Genomic DNA, 22,532 nt, shown 5'->3' on the forward strand with positions numbered 1-22,532 from the left:
GAATTTCTCTTTGAATTTATCTTGAAAATCATGGTAAAAAGAAACGATAAAAATTACGATAAAAATATATATTAATATGTACATTAATCGAACATATTTTATATCTTATTGTGGTAGATATTAATATTTTTATTGTGATAAATATTAATCAGAGATGTTCTTATAAAATTCATCCAATACTACATTGTCCATGATCTTCAGTGTAAATTTTAAATGAAAATTCTTTCTGTGTGGATATACTTTGTTTCAAAGACTCTGCGAAAACGTTCTCTTGCCATGTGAAACGTAATTGTGCTACGCAAAGAAAGAAATACTATTTAAAATCCAAATACGAGATATACTTGAAGAAAAAATATATATTTCTACTACTATTTTATATAAGATAATGCTAATGCGCGAGAGAGTATTCTACGTTTTCGAATGTAGAGCCAAATTTTATCTGCGGTGAGTCTTAACTCTTTTTTTATTAATCTCACTTTATTGCAGTGTCCGTACTTAAAATAGACTAAGGGGCAATAAAAAAGAAATACAAGCGCATATAAAAAGACCGGACTTCATGTCGCTTTTATAAGCCAACTACAATTTTGCGATGTTATCCAAATTAATGGTTGACGCGGTTTAACTGTTTCTTTGTTTCTCTAGTCCTAGCTGTAAAAGAATCGATTAAACGAAGATTAAAATGGCTGTTGGAAATCTTTACTGTTCATCCTCATACTGAATAATATCAAGTGACAATCGACAATCATTCTTAAGAATTCACGGTATATTTTTAAACGTGTATTCACACGATGTATTTGATGCATCTATCTCTTCACTTCAAGCATATCTGAAAGCTCTTTCGAATATATATCGCGCATACCTTCATAAAGGAGACCCTGAAAGGCGACAGAAAGAAAGAGATATGATGCGATCCCGTTTGAAAGATTCACGAGAAAAGAGGGAAAGTTTCTCCCAACGTGATCAGAAAGCGGTATTTTTCACGAGTCGAGTGCTCTCTTTTTAACCAGGGAGCTTTTCTGCTCTTACGTGACCGGCTTCCCGGGGCTAATGCGCATAGAATCACGCGTAAGTGTTCGCGTTTTCGCGCGGAGACCCATTGTTGTCGGAGAGAGCATGAATTATAACTCCTACGCTATATACATATATACGTTGTCCTTATCCTTAATGTCAAGGGAAGGATGAACGAGGAGCGATATTGTTCTTGCGCGAGTCGCACGGATCGGTTAATATTCATTAAATCATTGTCTACGTGTGATAACAGAACAAAAATTTCCGCTCCGCGAAATACATCGTTAATTAAAATAATCAATGTAAACGTAACATCATTAAAAAAACGTAACTTTCATATAGTATAATACACTTTTTGATTAATCAATATAATTTTATAAATATATATTATTTTATTTATAAATATAATTGATTATAATTAATAAATTTATAATAAATTTTTCAATTAATATTGACAATAGACGCGAAAAATGAAAGCAAAATCTTGGAGAAAAAGGGAGAGAGAAAAGATGCGATATATTAAGAAATATTTAAAAAATTCCTCGCTTGCATAATTTTCACGCACGCATCTCTCACAGTGCGTAAATAATTTGTTGCGGTTACTTAAAGATTCCGGATTGTCTGTTCTGTCTTTATATGCATATATTTCTTTCTCCCTCTCTTCTTCTGCCTCCCTTGTCTCTCTTTTTTTCTCATTTATATACTCTTCTTCGAGACCGGAGCGCTCGACATCGGTCGCCGGGTATCGAATTCTCGACAAGGGGCGGAGAGAAATGAAAAGCAACGAGCACGCGATTCTCGGAAATAATGTATGCCGCTTCTGTTGAAAATCTCAGACGGCTGTGTGCACGCGGCTCTGTGTGTATTTCTTTTTTCTCCTCTCTTAATCCCGTCTCATCCTTTCTCAAGTCATATACTACTACGAGCGAATGCGCCCCAACGTGAGCCTCTGTAACTGTATTTTCTCGACAAAAAGTAGCTTGCATTGCGAAAAAGGAACGGAAGAAGAGAGGAAGAAAGATAGCATGGATTGGAGTATGTCTTTTAGAATTTTTTTCAGCGAAATGTCAAAAGCGAGCGAACACATATGCGCTATTTCTTTAATACGAATGTCTCGTGATTCTTTATTATTATTATTATATCAAATTTTGATATCGATGAGGAATATCATTTTTCATTCGATTTAGGGTCAAGCGGTGGTTCAGCTTGCGAAAACTGTGAAGGACGTGACCATCTTCGGCGTCTGCAGCAAATCCAAGCACGAAGCACTCAAAAACGCCGGAACTATCGACCACCTTTTGGAACGCGGCACCGATTATAGTAACGAAGTCAGAAAGTACGTACACGATATCGCGCGTGATATGATTACCTGGCCTCTTTAGTGCCTTAATAATAATTTTCAAGAAATTTCAAGATATAATCAAACATCCCAGATAGCAAAATTGGTCGTTCTTACATCATTTTGACATCAAATTAAGTCAAAACGACGTCAAAATTACTAATTTTGCTACCTGGAAGATAATATTGTATAAAGCCAAACGCTACGTTTTTGTTATTTCTGATTATTTAGAATCTCTCCGGAAGGCGTAGATATCGTCTTAGACTGTTTATGCGGTGAAGAATGTAACAAGGGCTACGCCCTCTTGAAGCCAATGGGCAAGTACATCCTTTATGGATCCAGCAACGTCGTCACCGGGGAAACTAAGAGCTTCTTTTCCGCAGCGCGATCAGTACGTAATTTCAAATATTACAAATTAATCCGATTCCTCTAAATGTAACAATAAAATTTATTCGAATACAATAGTATATCATATTGAATAAAATATGTATATGTACATATATTTTGTGAAATTTCGCTGTAATATTTTGTAACGTTTGTTTTTTTAATTTTATTGCCAATTATTCAATTCTCTAAAGTTTCTTTTTCTTTGTGGTGTCTCTTTCTTTAATATTATATCCCCCATCATCTTTATGCATTCTTTTATTGTTTGTCGTTTAGTGGTGGCAAGTCGATAAAGTGTCGCCCATAAAGCTATTTGATGAGAACAAGACATTGTCTGGATTGAATCTACGCCACTTAATGTACCAACACGGCAGTCATGCGTTCGTACGACGGGCGGTGAATCAAGTGTATACACTGTGGAGCGAGGGCAAGATCAAACCAGTGGTGGACTCAACATGGGCGCTGGAGGATGTACCCGAAGCTATGCAAAAAATGCACGATCGCAAGAACATCGGTAAGATCGTGCTGGATCCGAGTCTGGAGCCGAAGCCCAAACCAGCTACGCCGGCTAAAGGCAAAGCGAAAGACAAGAAGGCCGCGAATCAGGAGGAGAAGAAGGCGTCTAGCGTAGAGTCGGAAGAGGGAGAGAAGAAGAAGGAGCCCGAATTGACAAACGGTACCTCAGAAGACAAATCTGATAGCGGTAAGAAAATAAGATGTATACATTTTTTAGAAATAATTGCAAACAAAATACTATTTTATATAATTTCATAAAAATATTAAATTCGATCAATGATTCATCTAATGATTTTCGTTCATTTTTTCTGTTTCAGATTCCAAAGAAAAGGAATCTAGCTGAATTAGCGGAAACTAAGACGAAAAAAAATTGATATCCGCAAACATTTGCAAGAATTTTTCAAAAATATACTATTGCCCGAAAGAATGAAAAATTAAGTTCGTTTTAAATAATACATGAGCGATATTGCGCAAACTTTACATGCAGATGATTCCATAAAAACTTTGTACAACTTAATATAATGGATGAAATAAAATTCCGAACAATTACTGGAGATATAGAATTCGAAATTTCAATTTAGTGAGTAATCGATCGCTTGTACTGAGTTAATACACATTATACTCTTTTCTATCTAAAAGCCACCTTTTTTAACGCTCATCATCTGCATGTATATAACTATTTTTCCTTACATTTGCGCCGAGATTAATAATTCATGTGAATTATGAGTGAAGGAGAATCAACCAGCATATTGCATAAGAACGAGAGAAATAACCAAATAGAAATAACAATCTTGATGCGGTCCACAGTAGTTTACAGAATATAAGAACGTTATGTTTATTTTTTCACATTGACCAAATGATTAATTTTGCGAGGAGTTAAGTAAACGACTGTTGGATACCACGTAGTCATTAGGCAGCTTAATTTTTTTTACTATCGCTATTATTTTAGGAAATGGATACAACTAGCCTTTCCGTACTTATTAAATGACCATAAATACGAAGTAAACAGCAGTTTAATAACTGTGTGTTGTCCAACAGCTATTTACTTGGCTCTGTTTATCTGTATCGAATACTATCGCTGCTACTACGGTATATACTAACACACATTCTCTCTTATACTAATATAATATTACTTCTATTTGTAATTTATAATGGGATAAAATAACATAATTGCGCTAATGTCGCAATTTCCGTAACGAAAAGCTAAGAATGCAAAGCTGCATTACTTTCGTATATAAATTTTACGTATTACGAAGATGTTTTTACGCCACTTTATTATTCATCGTGATCCTTTTGTCACGATGAAATATCCTTTTTAAATTTTAACGATAGCCATGAAAGTCAAAAATAATATTTAGTACACTACATATATTAATGAAGTATTTTGCTGAGATTTGGACGCTCTTTTTTTCATACGATTTCATACTTTATAATAGTTCTTATGTAAAATTAGTTATAGATTTTTCCTATGTAGATTTTCCTATGTAAAAATTGAAAAGTAGAAAAAATTTAAATACTAAATGTAACTAACATGTTTACTCTAATCGGTATTTTTCTAAATCAAAATTATCTCTTTTTTTTCAAATCACGTTGATCTTTGCAACGATATATCAACGAGCTTTCAAAATATTTCGATTAAATTTTTGAAATTCGAGATGTAATGCAAAAGTAAATATAAATTGATTCGCCTTAATGTTTATCATACGCTAAAAATTGTGGATAATCGAAGATTTGATATCAAATCTGAATATAAGAAAATTGATTATGTATGATTAATTATTTAAACAAAAATGTAATTAGACTGATTAATTACGGCTTGAATATAAGTCTAATAAGGATATTACTCGGCACATAAGTGCTTTGAGAATTTATTTTAACGAATGTTGGCGTACTATTATTTCTTTTTATGACTTTTGACTCACAATCAGTTTTAACAAAAAAAGAAAAAAAATCAGATGTGCGAACCGATAATGTATGTACTTTAAAAACTTCAAATAACTTTATTGTTTAAATGAAATTTTATAAACATATTTAATGACGTTGCATCAACATGTACATGAAGAGTAATTTAATGAATTAGCATCGTAGAATATATCGCTTTTCTTACGAGAAGGAACGACAGTCTAAAAAAAAAAAAAAAGAAAAAAAATACGCAAGGCCTCATTTTCTATTATCACGTACTCGCGTGAATACATAATTGTCGCTTGAGACGCCGAACGCGTGACTGCAATCCGATAAATTATGTTGAATCTGCATTGCGATCTTTCCTTAACTTTAGAACCTTCGAGTAATATTTTTGCGACGGTCGTGATATATTGTTGGCCGTTCTACGTACGCAAAAAGAAAGGAAAAAAATAGAACGAAGAACGCGTTTTTAACGGCGATCTGTTGAGAGCGAGAAGGTTTTCATAGTAATATAAACGAAAGATTAAGGATCCTCGTGAGTCTCGTGAGAGAAGGTGAAAAAAAAGGGGAAAAAATTTCGAGGGCGTGTCCTTTCGATGGAATGCGGCTCGGTGGAGAAGCTGACCGATGCAGAACAAAGTGTGCATATCTCTCCGGAACGTTGGAACAATTTTGGTGTAGCCGATTTCGTTAGGATTTGATACTAGCTCTGTATACCGATATCTATATTATACAAATCATTATATGAGAAGAAAAAAAAGACGTGCGGACGAGAGGAAAAGGTATGTGTCGAGGATATCCAAGCTCGCGCAAATCTCGAATTAAAGTGAGAGAAACGCGCGAAAGAGCCAAGAATTTACTGCCGTATCGAATCTCTCTCGGTCCAAAAGTACATAATACTTATCTTACTCTAGAAAAACGTATCGATCTGAAAGGAAAAAGTGTGAAAAATGCAAAAAACATGATAAATGTGGCTGCATATTTTGAGACATCTTTTAAACACGTAAGAGATACTCTTAATCCCGACACAAAAATACACGAACACACGCCCATACACGATGAAATACGATGACACACATCATACTGTATATTTTATTGTAAGGCTTTAAATGTTTCATCAAATAACTCTATTATATTATAATATATCTATATATATTTGTATCGATCGTTTCCTCCTGCCCTGATTTTTTTATTTAGGTCCGAAGCACGAATGTCAGAATAATAAGTCCGGGATGTACGAATGTTATATGCGAGATTGGATGCAAGAGCTTTAAATCTAAAGAACGTACGCGAAAATCGAATAACCACAGGCTATATATTTTTTATTACAATGATCATTTTAATTCAACAATCGAATTTCATACATACCAACATTGCGTATTTTGCAGATATTTCACATTGTCTTATTTACATATAAGGATGTATGTCATGTTCCACATAACAAATATTTTTTGTACAGCTAGAATATTTTTGTGTATTCTTAATTCTTTCTGTTGTCGAAATGAAATTTTAAATGCGCGAGTAATGATTTTTTATGAAAAATTGAGAGAATTCAGATTAATTTTGAATTATTAAAATACATTTAAGAAAAGCCGCTGCACTCCAGAAAAATTTACGTAGATCAGACCACTCATAAAAATGCTGAAATTTCGCGATAATATCGTAATCAAAATATCTTACAATTGCGAAATGCTATTATATTTTTTTGAGAAAAAATGTTTAATGGAGAGAGCACAAAAATTATGCAGATATATTATATCGGAATGCTTTTAGCTCTGTAATTGCTACATATATATATACATATATAATCGAATTTCTAAGCATTTTATAAAATGCATATCTAATGCGTCATATCTGAAATGCGCCATATTCTTGGATGCACGTTTAACTAAGCCACTTCTAAAATTTAAGAGTCGACTAAATTTTAAAATCGCGAGACAATCTACGTAAATTGGCACATGAAATGAAACATGTTCGATAGTTAATGACCGAAATGTATGCATATATGATTTCATGCCAGCACGCGAGAGTTATTTGGCCGTAATAATTCCACTTACCTAGGGAACGAATCCTTGAAACAAATCGTGCATAAGTACGTATAAAAACGATTGTCAAGAATGATAAAATGAAAATTATTTACAATCGTTAATAAAAAGGGGGGTATGCGGCGAGGGAAATTCGGACAATTTTTTCAAGAATATATACTTTTACGAAAGGTTCATCGTCTCAAAAGCTGTATAAGCATTCCGTTGATGGAGAGCGAGGATGAGATGATAATTAAGCACGCGTGCGTCTCTTATATATATTAGTTACGCGAATCCGCATCGTTAGACAGCAGGACCTACAATTTTGCGAACGTGATATATTATGATTGTGTAAAATTGTAAACTTTGTCGAGGAGTCCGGGCGAAAGCAACGAGCACTTTTTCTCATCATCGAGATTCTCGATCGCGAAGAAGCTCATGGGAAAAGGAAAAAAAAGACCTTCGCCCGCTCCCCGTCAAGCTTGATATAGATTGTATTTTTGGCTTATTATTGTAAGACTGACTATGTTGCTATATTAAAGATTGCTTCGAAAACACAGAACGAAACTTGATTGTATTTTCTTCTTCTTCCTCCTCCTCTATATCCTATAATATAAACTCTCTCTCTCTAGAAGAGAATTTTTCATTCAAAATCGTGCAAGGATACATTAAACGATATATGAAATAATATTTTTTATTATTTATATTTGTATAAAGGTTATAAAACTTAAAAATATGTATTCCATATTATGTGTTAAATTATGTGTTGATTTCGCTAATATTTAAAAAAAAGAATCGTGATAGCTCAAACGAAGATCACTTTGCAATGATTTGTGTTATTGAAGTACTTATACTTAATTTATCTGTATTGTGAAGCAGACTTTTTCTTGGACGGTATCTCGAAGCGTTACGCAAATACGGATGTATTTTAAAGATCCGTTATACAGTTATAATTTATATTATATCGCGTGTATAATAAATAATTTTTGCAAAGATATGCGAAAGTATGCCGTTTGTCAATTGTCGATAATCATATTTGAAGTTCAAGGCAGACCCTTAAAAGCATCGGTAAAGCGTAACTGATTTATTATTAAACTTTTATTAACTATAACTTAAACTATATCTTGTAAGGCATATACATAATATCTATATAACGTGCTATGTTATTAAAATAGATCTTTAACGTCTTTTTTTTAACAGATACGTATCTATACACATAAATGTTATTCTCTTGAGGCACTAATTATCGGGACGGAATAAATTCCTTTGATCCACGCAAGTACATATTTATATATAAACAGGACGGTATCATCGTAATTTACTCGACTTTAAGTATCGAGTTGGAATATTTATGTTTCCTATTCTACTATTTACATATTTTGCCGAATCACACATTAAAGTCTTGTGTTGCCTTTTTGAATGAGATTTTTTTTATACATTTAAAAATTGAAATAAAACAGGTAGTTTAAAAAAAAGGGAATTTTGACGAGTACTACGAAGGCACGATCTACAAATAATATATAATTCCGTAAATTATATAGATAAAATAATCACGGAAAAAAGAATTAGCCACCATAGCTAAATTTTAGCTGTTCTTATATTAAAACTAGAAATTTAGTTATATCTAAATTTTAGCTATAATAACTAATATTTTTTAGCTATACTATTGATGGAAAATTCTGTTTAATTGCAACTAAAAAATTAGCTATTATAGCTAAAATTTAGGCATCATAACTAAATTTCAGACATAATATGCGAGGACAGCTAAAATTTAGTTTTGGTGGCTAATTTGTTTTCGTGAAGAAATATCAAGAAATATACAAATATGAAAATTATTAAAAGAAAAAATTTCAGAGAAAAGTTTTACATTGCTTATTAAAAGTCCGAAACTAGTATGTAATATATCTTCTTTGATATACTCTTTTAATTACTATGAACACTTTTGCTGTAATTATTTTGGTAATGATAGTGAATAGGATAGCTAACGAAAATCGCTGGCTACAACTATCACGCTTGATTTGTACTTGAGATGCTTTGCCTCCAAGAGTACAATGCCCTAATCATATAAAAAACAACTTCATGCATTCTAAAAAAAAACACAGGACGGATAATATAATATTTATAAAATTAATATATATAATAATCGTTAAACAATATTGTATAATAAAATAGCTTTGGACGTTATTTGAAATTGTGTCCAAAATTGCTCGCAATCAATATTCTTCGAAATGATTACTTTCGATTAATGATATAAAAATTTTGTTTGTGCGTTTTGTATCAAGAAGTAAATTCTATTTTCTAAATTATAATTTTGTAAAGTAAGTAATACTTTGTAAATAATATTATATATATCTTCTGCCTATTGCAAAATCTTTTCGAATAAATATAAGATTATTGTTCTTATTTCGCAATTAATATAATATGATTTTCTATAAATATAAAATATAAAATCGCATGAAAACAAATATACGAAAAGATACTTTTGATTAAATATATCTTACATAAATTATGTAACAAGAAATTACTTGACATTACTTGAATGTCGCATAACAATAGCCATAATCATTAAAAATAATTATCTTAATTAGAAAAAGCAATTAAAATTCAGAAAATAATCATTTCAATGACAATTATTCCGCGTAATTATACGGAATAATTAATTATATTAATTATTAATTATTTACGCGAAAATAACTCGTCTTCTATTTGACTTACACAATTATTGTTCTCATTATTTTTATAAAATTATATATAAAAACGCAGCATTTGAAATTTTTAGAGAAATGAGATTCGTGTGGACATGTATAGTAATTTTTGCTTATCGTATTGTTCCATATTTGTGCTCTGTTAGCAGAGGCAAACCATGATAGAAATTGACAAGAATCGAACATTTTTACCTTTGTGTTATTGTTAGCCGTCGTAGAATTGTTGCGTTCGGAAGTACCTCGTTATCGTGACGACAATTGAAGCGATAAGCAGGAAACCTGCCGGCGTGGCTAAAAGTGTAGCGGCATTGTAAATTGGGCAGTAAGGACACTGTGAGCTGCCGCAAACCTCGCATATATTTAAAGTATATGTGGGCAGTGCATCGAATATAGATTCGTTGAAACGTTCTGAAACAAGAATGGGGTAAATAAATTTACAATTTGAATAAAAAATATAATGAATAATATAGAGTGAATAAATAATATAATGATATACATATCCATTAAGCAATATAAAATATTAGTATATTTATAAATACCTGGCGAATAGTAATCATAAACGCGAATGGGAAGATATCGCGACATATTTGCGACGGGATACCAACGTTCCACAGTGAAGTTTACGCATGTCTCTTCGTAGTCTAGATAATCGAAGTAGAAAAGCACTTTCTTTTCTTGGAAACGTGCTCTCTGCAGATTCCTCACTTGTTTCGACAAGATGTATCTATCCAGAGTTTGCTGTTGGATTATGTAGCCGGTTGGTATAGCTACGTCCAACACAGCCATACCAGAACGCGAGGATTCGTTGAGATTCGTCCATCTGTACGAAGAAAAATGCATTTTCACAACAGTAAAAAGAAAAATAGCAAGATATAATTTTCTAATTGTAATAATCTCACCTTTGACAACTAAGATAGGAGATGTGAGACTGATTTCTGCCGTGGAAATTCGCTCTGGTGACTAGATCGAAGGATTTAATCGGTGGCTGCGTTTGGAATCTCTTTATATCCACGTTATATTGCACGTGCATCTGTAAAATTGCGTAGCCCGCGCCCTTTGCCTGCACTTTGACAGTTCCCCATGCTTCAGGTATCTAAAAAATAATCATATACAATTTATGAATATCGTCCTGATATTATCTCGCGGAATATATACGCATCTCGAAGTGTTACGTACCTCAATAGTTTGAAGTCTCGCCAGATTGTTGTCGTTTACAGTCAACGTCTTGGTCTGACCCGGCAAAGCAGTAGCCTCCACAGTTACCGTGAGTGAACTGACGTCCCTGATTCTCGACCTCACGGTATACTCCATCAACGCCTTCATCGCCCAAACGGTATCCTGAGTAGAGGCCCATCCACCATCCGTCAGTCTCTGCGCGTTCAACCACTTAACAATCGGCTCTATCATGATCTCTTGTCGAGCGACGTGCACCATTAACGCGTACGCGGTTGTCTCTATATTTTCTGAATCATATTTGTAGGGTAGACGCGGCAGCAGGAAGGGTTTCTGATTCTCCAATTTGTACGGAGGAAGTGGCACCTGTTCTCTGCCCCAGTATGTCAACCCGCCCTCTCTCCGCGCGTGTCTCGCCAGAATATTGAAAGCCTGCTCAGCAGTGGAGGCTTTCGCCACCAAAAGCGCGTAAGCCACTATCGCTACTTCGTATGGCTTGCCGCGTTCTTCCAACAGTTTCAGATTCCTCTCCAACCATTTGATAGCGTTCGCCGCGCTGAGAGCTACTTGAGAACCTAGACCGCCAGTGAGATCCTTGACGCTTTCTAACGTGATAAGCACGTGAGCGGTAAGACTGATGTTTCGATGGGTGATTATATCGTTTCTATAATTCAAGGAACTGTTCATCTTCCGGTCCGGCAGCCAGGTCACCTCGTAGAACGCGCCTTCTGGCGTCTGGTGCTTCAGTATCCAGGAAACCGCCTGAGCTATCACCTCGGGATCGATGTACAAGTAGTTCTCCCATTCGTAGAAGCTGGCCTCCTGAAATACTCGGGCGCAAAATGCTGTCAACCAAACACTCGGCATCGATTGGTTCCAATCAGTGCGGAAAAAGCTGAAAGACCCATCGGGATTCATGAACGACAACTGTCGCTGATAGCCGATATTCATGTAGTAGAAGCTTTCTTTTTCCTGCGTACGATTGCGCTGATTAATCAAACGCATGTACAGGGTAGTGTACATGTTAGCGGCGAAACTGAACATGTTCTGTTCGGCGCAATCCATTGGTAGATTCATAAGACTCGTTGCATTTACCGGCATTGTGGGAAAGATCGGCCCCACCACGTCGCCTACCAAACTGATGGTCGCCTTGTTGGATCCAAACACATAATAACGATTCTCATCGTAGGGTATGATCGGTGTCTCTGTAATGTTTACGTGCATGTATTGGAATACGTAGGCTCGATTACTGAGATCTAGTAGTATCGATTGATGTCGATGCTGAGGAACTCCGTCAGCCTCGACGTGCAAGATGCGAGTCACCGAGTCCCTGCCGATTAGAGTGCTAGCGTAGACGTGTACTTTGATATCGCCGAGTCTCACTGGTACGATGGGCAAATAAACGATGTTAGCGTCCTGCGCAGGGATCCAGATAAAGAATTGATGCTCGCCGAAGGAAGTACGCGGCTTGTACGACTGCACAATGCCGTTGTCCTCGACGTGGACGAACTTGAAGTCCTTGGAGCCTGCTAATACCACTGTCGCCTCGATGTTGTAGCGCTTATAATTGAAGACAGACACTCGGATACCGATTTGTTCGCCTTGTCTGCTGTTAGTCGGCATCTCCACGTTTATATAGAACGGCAGAACTCCGGTATATTCCAGCGCTTTCGGTAACATGCCAAAGCCCATGCTGGGCGACATACTGAATACGGTGACCATCCAGTGAACTGGCCTTCGCGGCACGTCCAGGTTGAAGATCTGCCGACCGTGTGGACCGATATTGATGTCCTTCCACAGCCAGACGTTCTCGTAATGCCTCTGAATTCGATTGAACCGCCATTTGCGGAACTGCGCTAAATCGGTTGCGTTTCGCTCGACACATCGCGTCTCGTCCGAGCCATCCTCGCAGTCGAACACGCCGTCACATTTTTTGTCCAGTCTATAGCACCGACCGTTTAGGCACTCGCCATATCCTTGAGTTCGGTTGCAGAGTTCGTGTCGCCGGTGTATCACGGCATCTGTGAAGACAACCAAGCCGATGTACTCGAACGTGCGGTTGACGTCGATGCCGAAAGTGGATGATGGGAAGTATATGATTTCGTCCGGATCGCCATCGTGGTACTGCCAGGTGTGCATGTGGGTGCCATTAGTCTCTTCATCGAAGTGTGCCATCTTCGTGATCACGTTTGCGTACGTCAATTCATTGCCCGCTTGCATGGTGTAGAATGAACGATCAATGCCTGACAATCCAACGTAGGCGCCGGGCTCGCCATAGATGGCCACCTCGACGCGTTCACCCGTTCTCGACTTCTTGTTGTTGATGAACACAGTGAAGTTGTTGCGCGAGATGCCGTTCACCGGAAACGTCAGTGAATCCGCTACCACATCGCCATAAAGACCTACGTAATATACCACCGCGGTTGCAACAGGAGCCATCTCAGGACTTAGAGGTATCGCAAAGGTTTTGATGTTGTGCTGCATATTGTCTTCTCCGGCCAGGAGTATTATACCTTTGGACATGATTATGTAGTTAAAGGTATCGATGTGGAAGTTGGTTTGTACGTGAAACACCATGTATTCACCGACTTTAGGCTTCTCAGTGGAAGTTGAGATCTTGATGTGCTTCGTATTCGGAGACTCGTGAGCGAGCAACAGCAATTCGGTCTGCGTTCTCTGACCCTCGCCGTCGGTGATGTGTGCGTAGATCCTCATCGAAGTAATATCGTTCAGAATCTGATTAACGTCGGTGCTATGCTCCAGTCCGAGTTGCTTTCTGAGATCCATCTTTACGGACCATATATCCGCGTGTTCCGGCGACGCTGTTAGATATTGGGTATCGATTGTACGACGTCCGCTTCGCATCTCTACGTCCGCGCGAATCTCCACTACGGCACCTAAGAGTTGCGTAGGTCGCAGCGGCGAGTTGTCGTGGAAGGACGCAACCAGGTTCAACGAGAACGGCATCGCTGGTTTAAAAATTTGCGGACTACCGCCGAGGAAACGAATTTTTGTAGTCGAATTGAAGATCCTCGCCGTGGAGTAGCCAACGATCACCTCATCCAAGAATCTCTCGCCCACTGTTGCAACTACTGTGACTTCCATTCCGTCGATGGACGAAACAAAGTTCAATAATTCCTGCATAGGGTATCGGAAGTGATACGTCCCATTAAAGAATCTTAAAACTGGGACTCTCTCTTCGTAGGGATTGATTGCTCTAAACCATGCCGGATAATATTCGTTAAAATTAAAGTACCTCTCGACTGGATCAATTCCTGAAGGAATGCGCGTTCTGTCTATTGGCTTGAAGCTGGCTTTCAGAGTTAAATTACCCCTAACCGGCGCGCCCGAAGTATAATTCGCCTGAACGATACCGTAAATATAGGGATCATTGTCGAAGAAGAACGCCGGCATCGTAACGTTCACCTCGAACCGTGTCTGATAGTACTCTTCCACCAAGAATGTCTTCTCCTCTACTTGATTCTGCGCTATTATTTGCACGATCCATTCCCCGAAAACAGGTTGATCGGACAATTGATATGACAGCGACACTGTACCCAGATTGCTCTGCCTGCTGAGCCATCTTCTCATAATTCTTCTGTTTGGATCCAACATATATACATCCACGGGATTGTCATACGCTTTCAATTCTGTGTCTATTGGAATCGTTCTGAATCGCACCGTTTCGCCTTGCATATATACAGGTTTATCCAACTGTATAAATATAGTCATGGAACGTTGTGAGAATATCAGCTTGGTTTCGTTATAAAAGGCCTGACCACCTTTCAGACTGTTGTACATCCCTTCTATGCGCAGTTTATAATCACCACCTACTGAAGTAGGTGGCATACGCATCATTAGAGTTTCTGGTATGCCCTCCTTCACTTCCTGAAAATCCGCCGCGATTTCTACACCATTGCGTTGAATGGATGAACGTACTGTCATAGGTAATGGGCTGTGAAGTATGTTTACAGCGACTCTGTACACTTGATCTGGTCTAACCATACGAGATGCAACGACAAAATATGTGCTGCAAATAAATTAAGAATTATGTTGACATTTTATTCACACAGTTGTTTTATTTCTGTGTCAAACCCAATATTACTCACGATTCTTTAATTATGACATTTTCATTTTGACCTAAAGGATTTCGGAATCCAAAGCCTGTATTCTGATCCCATTCATCGTAACGATTTCGTGGAGGAGATCTTGAAGTGAAGTCCACTGATTCTGGAGTGAACTGGCCATTTCCAGAAGCCAGCAATAATAAGAGAATCCAGATCGACATTTTTGCTGAAATATATAAATTTATCATTAATTTATATTCCATAGAAAACATTCAAACATTTTTTCATGTTAATTTACGATTTCAATTAAAATATCCATGATAATAGATACGCAAATTTTTGATAAATATATTAGTCATCAACAGTACATGAAGAAACTTGTCAAGTCGATTAATTATATATAAATATGTCCCTGAGATAGTATCGTAATTCCACTCACTACGCGTTGATAAATGAATAAATAAATAATAATAATACGTAAATAAATGCACAAATAACACAGTAAAATGAATTTAAAAAATAGATTACACGGGGTTAGGCGGGACGGTCAACGCCCAAACGCGCATTCTTCGAATCGTGTGTCATTATTTAGCGCTCACCTCAGGACGATTTCTCAATCAAGTCGACCGAGTCCCGCGTGTATCACTAGAGGATGGTGCACGCGATTAGCATCACCGCGATCGCGTGCGCTTATATACGAGAATTACAAAAAATCGTCGAGTACGTCGGGCATCGTGTGTAGAAATTTGCGAGCGAAAGGAGTGGCCCGTTACAAACTTTTGTTTTGTCCATAGACCTGTCAAATGCATAGACAAGGCTAAACCTAACCCTTGCCATGAAATCGGAAGAGTTACGTCATGAACTTCCTACTTTCCGATTGGTCGATTAAACACTACGAATTGACAGTTAGTGCTCCATCTACCTGTTTTATTCGTCTATGGTTCTTCCATTAAATATGAATGAATGAAATGTCATGATAGGCATGTCATATGTCAAAACCGAACACAGAGGACTGTTGCGTCATCTGCAAGCAGTGATGATTGCTCGTCATGTTGTCTGTTATTTTCCTAGAAAATGAACCGATAACAATAATGTGTCTAGGGATACGACAACGCATATCAACATCGATTTCGCTGTAATGTGTAATTCACCGGCGTAGCCCCTGCTATTTGAGCCATTTGAGCACAATTTTGAATAATATCGAAAAATATCTTTTAGCATGCATATTTTGAACTACGTTTCATGTATTCTACAGTGCCACTTCCCATAGACATCTATTTGTCGTCATGGACGAAACATGCGAAAAATTATTTTGCAATACACTGACGTGAGTTTGACAACTTGACAATTTGTTATTCTTGTGTATATAGCAGCTTGTTGTAAACATAATTAATTTTTCAGTGAATCACTAGTATGATTTAAATAACACTGTTTATAAGCATAATAAAGGTCTACTTTTTAATTGTATGAACCATTTTTTTAAACAAAAATTAGACGAACATTTATTTTATAGAGAAAAATTGATTATGTTAGCTGTTATAAGATCATGATTATTGGTACATGCATTTTATATTAAAATTTGCATTCTTCATGATTAATCAAAATTGATATTTTTTTACAAACAGGGCAGAAGAACTATTACGCAGCAAGGGTATCAGTAGTAACACATTGGAAGAATGGGAAAGATCTTTGAAAACTTTGCCCAAAAGTGGAAAGAAGTATTTTGAACCTAATAATTCTTGGCTCCAAAATGTTCAGATTGAAAAGGGACTTAAAAATCGTAGAGACTTATTAAATATTGAAAGAGTTGAACGTACCTCAGAATTAGCCATTGCTGAATGGATACCATCCCAAAAAAAAGCCCTTGTTACTAAAAGATCTGGTCAAGAATGGGCCAATTTTGGCTTGGAAAAAAATGGTTCCTTATATTTATTACCAGAAGAAACATTATTTCTTATAGAAACAGTATGTTTTCTAAAATTTATATAATTATAATTTTTTAGCAACTTTCTCAAACTGTAATTATTTCTACAACATATTTAATGTTAAAAATATAATTTATTTTTAATATATCCTTGTATATTACAGAATTGTCTTGAACTTATTTGGAATAACGTACCATGTTCAATTCAACAAGCATATGAGATCTTAATTGATGACTCGGTATGCACTTTGGAAGAATATAGAGTTTATAGTCAATTAACACGTTATGGTTATCGTATACAACGTTATTTTTATGAAGAGGCAGAAAAGTGCAATAGATCAGATGAATGTGCTAAACGAAAAATTATTGTTGATCCTGAGAGTGGACTGAGAATGTCTGACAATCAATTGCAGAATCAACAAAGCATGGAAAAATCAAAAGAAACTTTAGTAAAGGATCTGATGAAAACATCAAATAAGTCATTTGTTAATGCTAATACAAAAGATGATGAAAATATTATAGTAGAAGAGCCTGTGGATCAAGTAGTGCAAGATGTAATGGTCCATCTTTTGTCTAATATAGAAGGCCAGAAAAGTATAAATAACTCTGTTACTTTTGAATTAATAGAAAATGATACAATACAAAGTGATATAAATAGCGAAGAAAAGAATCGAAATTCTAAACCAGAAATAATTTCTGATGAAACTTTACTAGGCAATATCAAAATTCTCAGAGATACAACATGTAACTCAAAGACAAGTTCTAAAGTATCAAAATGGCCAGGTACTCGTATTCAACGTAACGTTAAGCAATTGCCCAAGAGGAGTGATAAAGTATTATCTCCTGAGATTTCTGTAATCGAGTCTAGCTACACAAATGAAAGTTCTAAAGTAGAGAAACGAAAGTTGATGCAAGTTGACGAGTCGTCACATACAAAAAAATCAAAGCATGAGGTAAGATATTCTTTATATATATGTAGAATGCCTTAAAATTATTTATAAAATAATTTTGTTCTCAATTAGGTAATTGAATTATCTGATGATGAGATCCAGGAATTACCACGATGTATGACAAGAATGGAAATGTTAAACTTGTTTCCAAATATCGCTTTTCAATCGGATATTACAGAGAAAATCCACAGGCGATATTTACCACATAATATAAAGCCTCAGAATAATATTTATCAGTATAATCGGACCAAAATTTTACGTATGCAAGAGAATGATAAAAGAGCGCGACAGAATTGCAAAGACACAAGGATAAACACGAGACAAAATACAACGCTTTTGAGGAGTCCTGTTGCCGTCAATAATAGAAATACTCTTTTTCATAATCAGCATTCGCGATCACCTTTGTGTGGCCCGTCAAGACCGTTTTATCCTATGGACCAAATACACGGAACGAACATCGGTTTGTCTTACGCGTACAGATTTCCTTTTAATTACAGTCCGGCCGTTTACGTGCAGAATAGAATCACCCAGAATGTATTTCAAAATTTGTTCGTCGCCTATGAAAATAGTGGAAATGCCATTCAGCAAAGCAGAAGTTTGACTATACAAATGAATAATTACGCGATGCCAATCACGCACATGGAGGGATATCGAATGAGACATTTCTTTGCAGAGAATCAATTCCGGCATGGTTTCTATCAGAATCTTTTGTGGCAGCAGAGATTTTGTCAGCGGAGGATGTTAGAAAATACGTCAGTGCACAACAATATGCATCCTGTTGCAAGACAATATGATGATGCTAATAAAAGTAATCAGACCAGTCATGAAGTCGTCAATCGTCCTTCTTTTACGACTCGTCTAGGAGCTAGTTCATGGACAGAACTGAAAAGGAGATGGTCTGAAGAGAAAACTATTACAATCGACGATGAAGATTATATAAATAACAAATGTGACGAAGAATGTAATGAAGTGCAAGTCGTAAAGCTTATCAATCCATTGATCGGTCCAAGAAATGTATCTTCACTGACTGAGATCTTCAGTAAACTAGCTATAATCAAATCGGCGCCAGAAAGGACCGTTAGAAGGAAAAGGAACAAACATAAGATATCATACAATGTGTACTCCTGCACTCATCATTATAGAAAGACGAATCCTGGTCAACCGTTGTACAGCCTGGTAATAATAAGGTATTTTCTGTTAATAAGAAAAATGTTCTCTTAATATTGCACATTAGCATTCAGTAATTTTCAACAAAATTATAGGAAAGAGGATTCATTTCTTCAACCAGTCGAGTTGAATCGCCTACAACAGGATGCGAAAGGTTCTCAGATAATATTAGCATATGTATCCATGTCGATATCGTACATTCAACCAGGTATTATAACGATGCCAAATATTTGCACCTGAGTAATCCCTGCTAGTTGAAATTATTTCGGAGCAAATGAGGGATGATGTCTATCTATCAAAAATTGCTTTGTAAAATCCATAAAATTTATTTTATTGTAATAAACTTTTGCATACTTATAAAGACGAGAAATATCGATATTTTTATGTCCCCTATATTTTTTACAATAAACAGTTTGCATTTCAAAGTATTATAACATCTTAAAAAATTATTAATCATGTAAAAACTAATATTGTATTTTTCTTATGTTGAACACTTATAATTGATTTTTTATGTATATATATAAAAAACACTGATAACAAAATTAAATATAATTTAATAAAATATGTAACTTTGAATATGTAATATAAAATAATATAACTCGAATTAATAAATATATTCCTAAATTATACATATATATTAGATATATTTTTTTATTTAAATAATATTTCATAGCAGCATTTGAATTATGTGGGATAATACAGACGATCGAATTTGAAATAAAATGTATAAATTGGAGAAGGAACATTATTTCATCTGATGTTTTTTCTCTCTCTCTCTCTCTCTCAAGATATTTGGAGCATGTGCCGGAGAGTCTATCTTCGCATATATATCTATATGTTTACGCAGTTGTGTTTTGCTTTCGTCTTGAATCTTGTATGTATGTCAGAGTATTGTGACATTTGACAAGCGAGCGTCTCAAATCACGGATTATTAAATGGAACAACCACCGTTAAAAAGAATTTGCAGTGAAACTCCTACAGGATCTAAAAATGACTACTCATCAGCGCAAAGCGATGAGAATCCAGTGGATTCGAGTATCTACCTAACCTATGACATTTTGAGAATTGTCTTTCGATCTTTAAACGGCAGAGATTTAACAAACGCCGCGAAGGTTTGCAGGTATAATACATTATAATATGTAACTCAATTTAATATCCTAAATATATACAATCAGAAAACTATATTTAAAATATATATACATATATATATATATATATATATATATATATATATATATATATATATATATACAAATACAAATTCGACTTATACTCATCATAAATAAATTTTTAAAGTTATTTATGTAATATATATTTAAAATATATATTTAATATATATTTATATATAATTTTATATATAATTTAATATATAATTAATATATATTTTAAAATTTATTCCTTAAAAATTTGATAGATAAATTTATTAACAATTATATTTAACATCACTACCTATTATGTGATTGTAAATAAAACATTTATTATATAAACTGACACTATATATAGTATGAATTATTTTTTACAGACTTTGGTTAGAAGCTGCAAATAGTGAAAAATGTACAAGAAGATGTCCTGAACATTTTATCCAATATTACAAATCATCTGTAGATCTAGAGAATATCAAAGACTCAAAAATTAGACCATCTGTAGGATTCTTTTTTATTTCTAGATTTACATCACCTAAGATAGAAGGTATTAGATGTTTATTCTTTTATTATATTCTTTATTATATTATTCTTATATTAAACCAATTCTTTTTAATTAATTTTGATATTAATTATTATAATGTCTATGTGTAGATAGCATAACTAATACTATGTAACATATTAAGTATGCAGATGAAAGAACTTTAGTAATAAAAACAACATTACATTTTTCAAGACAATTTCTGTAATAAATCACAATTTTTAATATATGTGAATTCTGTATTTTTATATTTTAATATTTATATATTTTCATTTTCCTCTAGGCCATGAAATAATATTATTGAAATTAATATATTCTATCTCTTTTTATTCAGAATGTATCTTGAACTCACTTCCACAAAATTGTATGGCCATAATGCTATACACTAATGGTACTATTATCAATAATATAGAGAAAGAATGTGAAGATTCACATGTAATATGTGCACTTTTACCACAAATTTCGGACGTGAAAATCAACGCGTTTAAAGTGACAAAGAAATGTATGCTACCAATTTTGCAATCTGAAAGACTTTCACAAGCAATTAAATATCAAGAATTTATTAAGATGATTGATGAAACATCTGTACAAAATTGTAACAAATCTACATGTTTGATGTTACTCTGCAACGAAGCAGGCTATGCGACAGCAATGTGTCTCGCCGCGACTATAAAAAATAGGTAATTTAAATAATTTAAGTAATTTATAAATATAATGTATAGTTATTGATATTTAACAACGTATGTTTTTTCTCTTAGCCAAGATGGTATAACTTCTTTATGGGGTGGTGTGGTAGAAAATATACACACGCAGTATAGTAATATACCATATACAAAAAAAGGAGAAGATATTTCATACAATCCGCGTAATCCATATTGTCTAGCTGTCTTAATTACCGGCCCGATACAAACATGGTCTACGATTGTAGACAAAAAATGCAAAACGAAGGAACAAATTGAAGTGAGATTAAGATTATTTAGAGATCAGGTAAAGCTGAAGAAACATTCCTTGGGATTTATGTTCGCATGCAAAGCTCGCGCAGCTATTATACATAACGAGAACGTGTATCAAATACATAACGAGGAAGCGATGATATTTAAGACATTATTTCCCGAAGTACCTTTAGTTGGTTGTTTCGGTGACGGCGAGTTTGGGAAAAATACTACACATGCTGAGGAGATGCAAAAGGAAAGTGAGTAATTTATCAATTTCTTTCTCGATAAAAATATTGTCTCTTGAAAAAGCATACATTGTTTTTATTTATTATTGTTATTATTTGATTTCAGCGAGGAGTAAAAAGAAACAGAAAGTATATAAAGAATTGTACAATGAATTCTCCATCATGTTTCTGATACTTACATATGGTTGATGCTTTGAAGGGACACATGGATATATTACGATTATTTTTTATCATTCGCGCGTTGCTAGATTTTAACTAGATCTCTCTTGTTTTTTTTCGTTTATGAACTATACTTATAAACAAATAATTAATACATGACATGTTATAACATTAAGTCTAAATAGAGAGATCGTATTTTATTTTTAGATACGTTCTGCGAGTGTTTTTGTACAAATTAAGACGTTGCTACCGAAGATTAAGAAACAAATATGTTATATAATATATGATAATATATTGTATGTTCTTACATTATGAGTATACTTTGTATTTAGTTTCGTTCGTATTACA

The 22,532-nt window shown here is 34.9% G+C and overlaps 4 protein-coding genes across 4 annotated transcripts in view; 3 read left to right on the forward strand and 1 right to left on the reverse strand.

Annotated features, from left to right (window-relative positions):
- Positions 1–6,303, forward strand: part of LOC114932211 (putative NADPH-dependent quinone oxidoreductase VAT1L) — a 23,842-nt gene extending 17,539 nt beyond the window's left edge. Inside the window, exons 4-7 of the mRNA XM_029304370.2 lie at positions 2,196–2,344; positions 2,579–2,738; positions 3,008–3,434; positions 3,565–6,303. Coding sequence (XP_029160203.1) covers positions 2,196–2,344; positions 2,579–2,738; positions 3,008–3,434; positions 3,565–3,590 — 762 coding nt within the window. The 3' untranslated portion in view covers positions 3,591–6,303. The remainder of the gene's footprint in view (positions 1–2,195; positions 2,345–2,578; positions 2,739–3,007; positions 3,435–3,564) is intronic.
- Mcr (macroglobulin complement-related) lies at positions 5,556–15,924 on the reverse strand. The gene is made up of 6 exons (XM_029304363.2): positions 15,721–15,924; positions 15,164–15,347; positions 11,058–15,084; positions 10,781–10,974; positions 10,421–10,701; positions 5,556–10,289 (listed from the first exon to the last, which is right to left on the reverse strand). Exons 2-6 carry the CDS (start codon positions 15,340–15,342, stop codon positions 10,087–10,089), a joined length of 4,884 nt encoding a protein of 1,627 aa, XP_029160196.2. The 5' UTR covers positions 15,343–15,347; positions 15,721–15,924; the 3' UTR covers positions 5,556–10,086.
- A 214-nt stretch (positions 15,925–16,138) lies between these two features.
- Tsen54 (tRNA splicing endonuclease subunit 54) lies at positions 16,139–19,532 on the forward strand. Its single transcript, XM_029304369.2, has 5 exons — positions 16,139–16,448; positions 16,747–17,086; positions 17,210–17,998; positions 18,068–19,182; positions 19,258–19,532. The coding sequence occupies exons 1-5, from the start codon at positions 16,408–16,410 to the stop codon at positions 19,400–19,402; spliced, it is 2,430 nt and encodes an 809-aa protein (XP_029160202.2). The 5' UTR covers positions 16,139–16,407; the 3' UTR covers positions 19,403–19,532.
- Positions 19,533–19,935: 403 nt separating this feature from the next.
- On the forward strand, positions 19,936–22,496 carry LOC114932160 (F-box only protein 22-like). Its single transcript, XM_029304328.2, has 5 exons — positions 19,936–20,282; positions 20,685–20,851; positions 21,180–21,525; positions 21,604–22,037; positions 22,132–22,496. The coding sequence occupies exons 1-5, from the start codon at positions 20,098–20,100 to the stop codon at positions 22,212–22,214; spliced, it is 1,215 nt and encodes a 404-aa protein (XP_029160161.2). The 5' UTR covers positions 19,936–20,097; the 3' UTR covers positions 22,215–22,496.
- Positions 22,497–22,532: the final 36 nt, after the last annotated feature.

Source organism: Nylanderia fulva, unplaced genomic scaffold (genome assembly GCF_048542155.1).
Source record: "Nylanderia fulva isolate GAGA-0341 unplaced genomic scaffold, ASM4854215v1 Scaffold23, whole genome shotgun sequence".
Taxonomy (NCBI): Eukaryota; Metazoa; Arthropoda; class Insecta; order Hymenoptera; family Formicidae; genus Nylanderia; species Nylanderia fulva.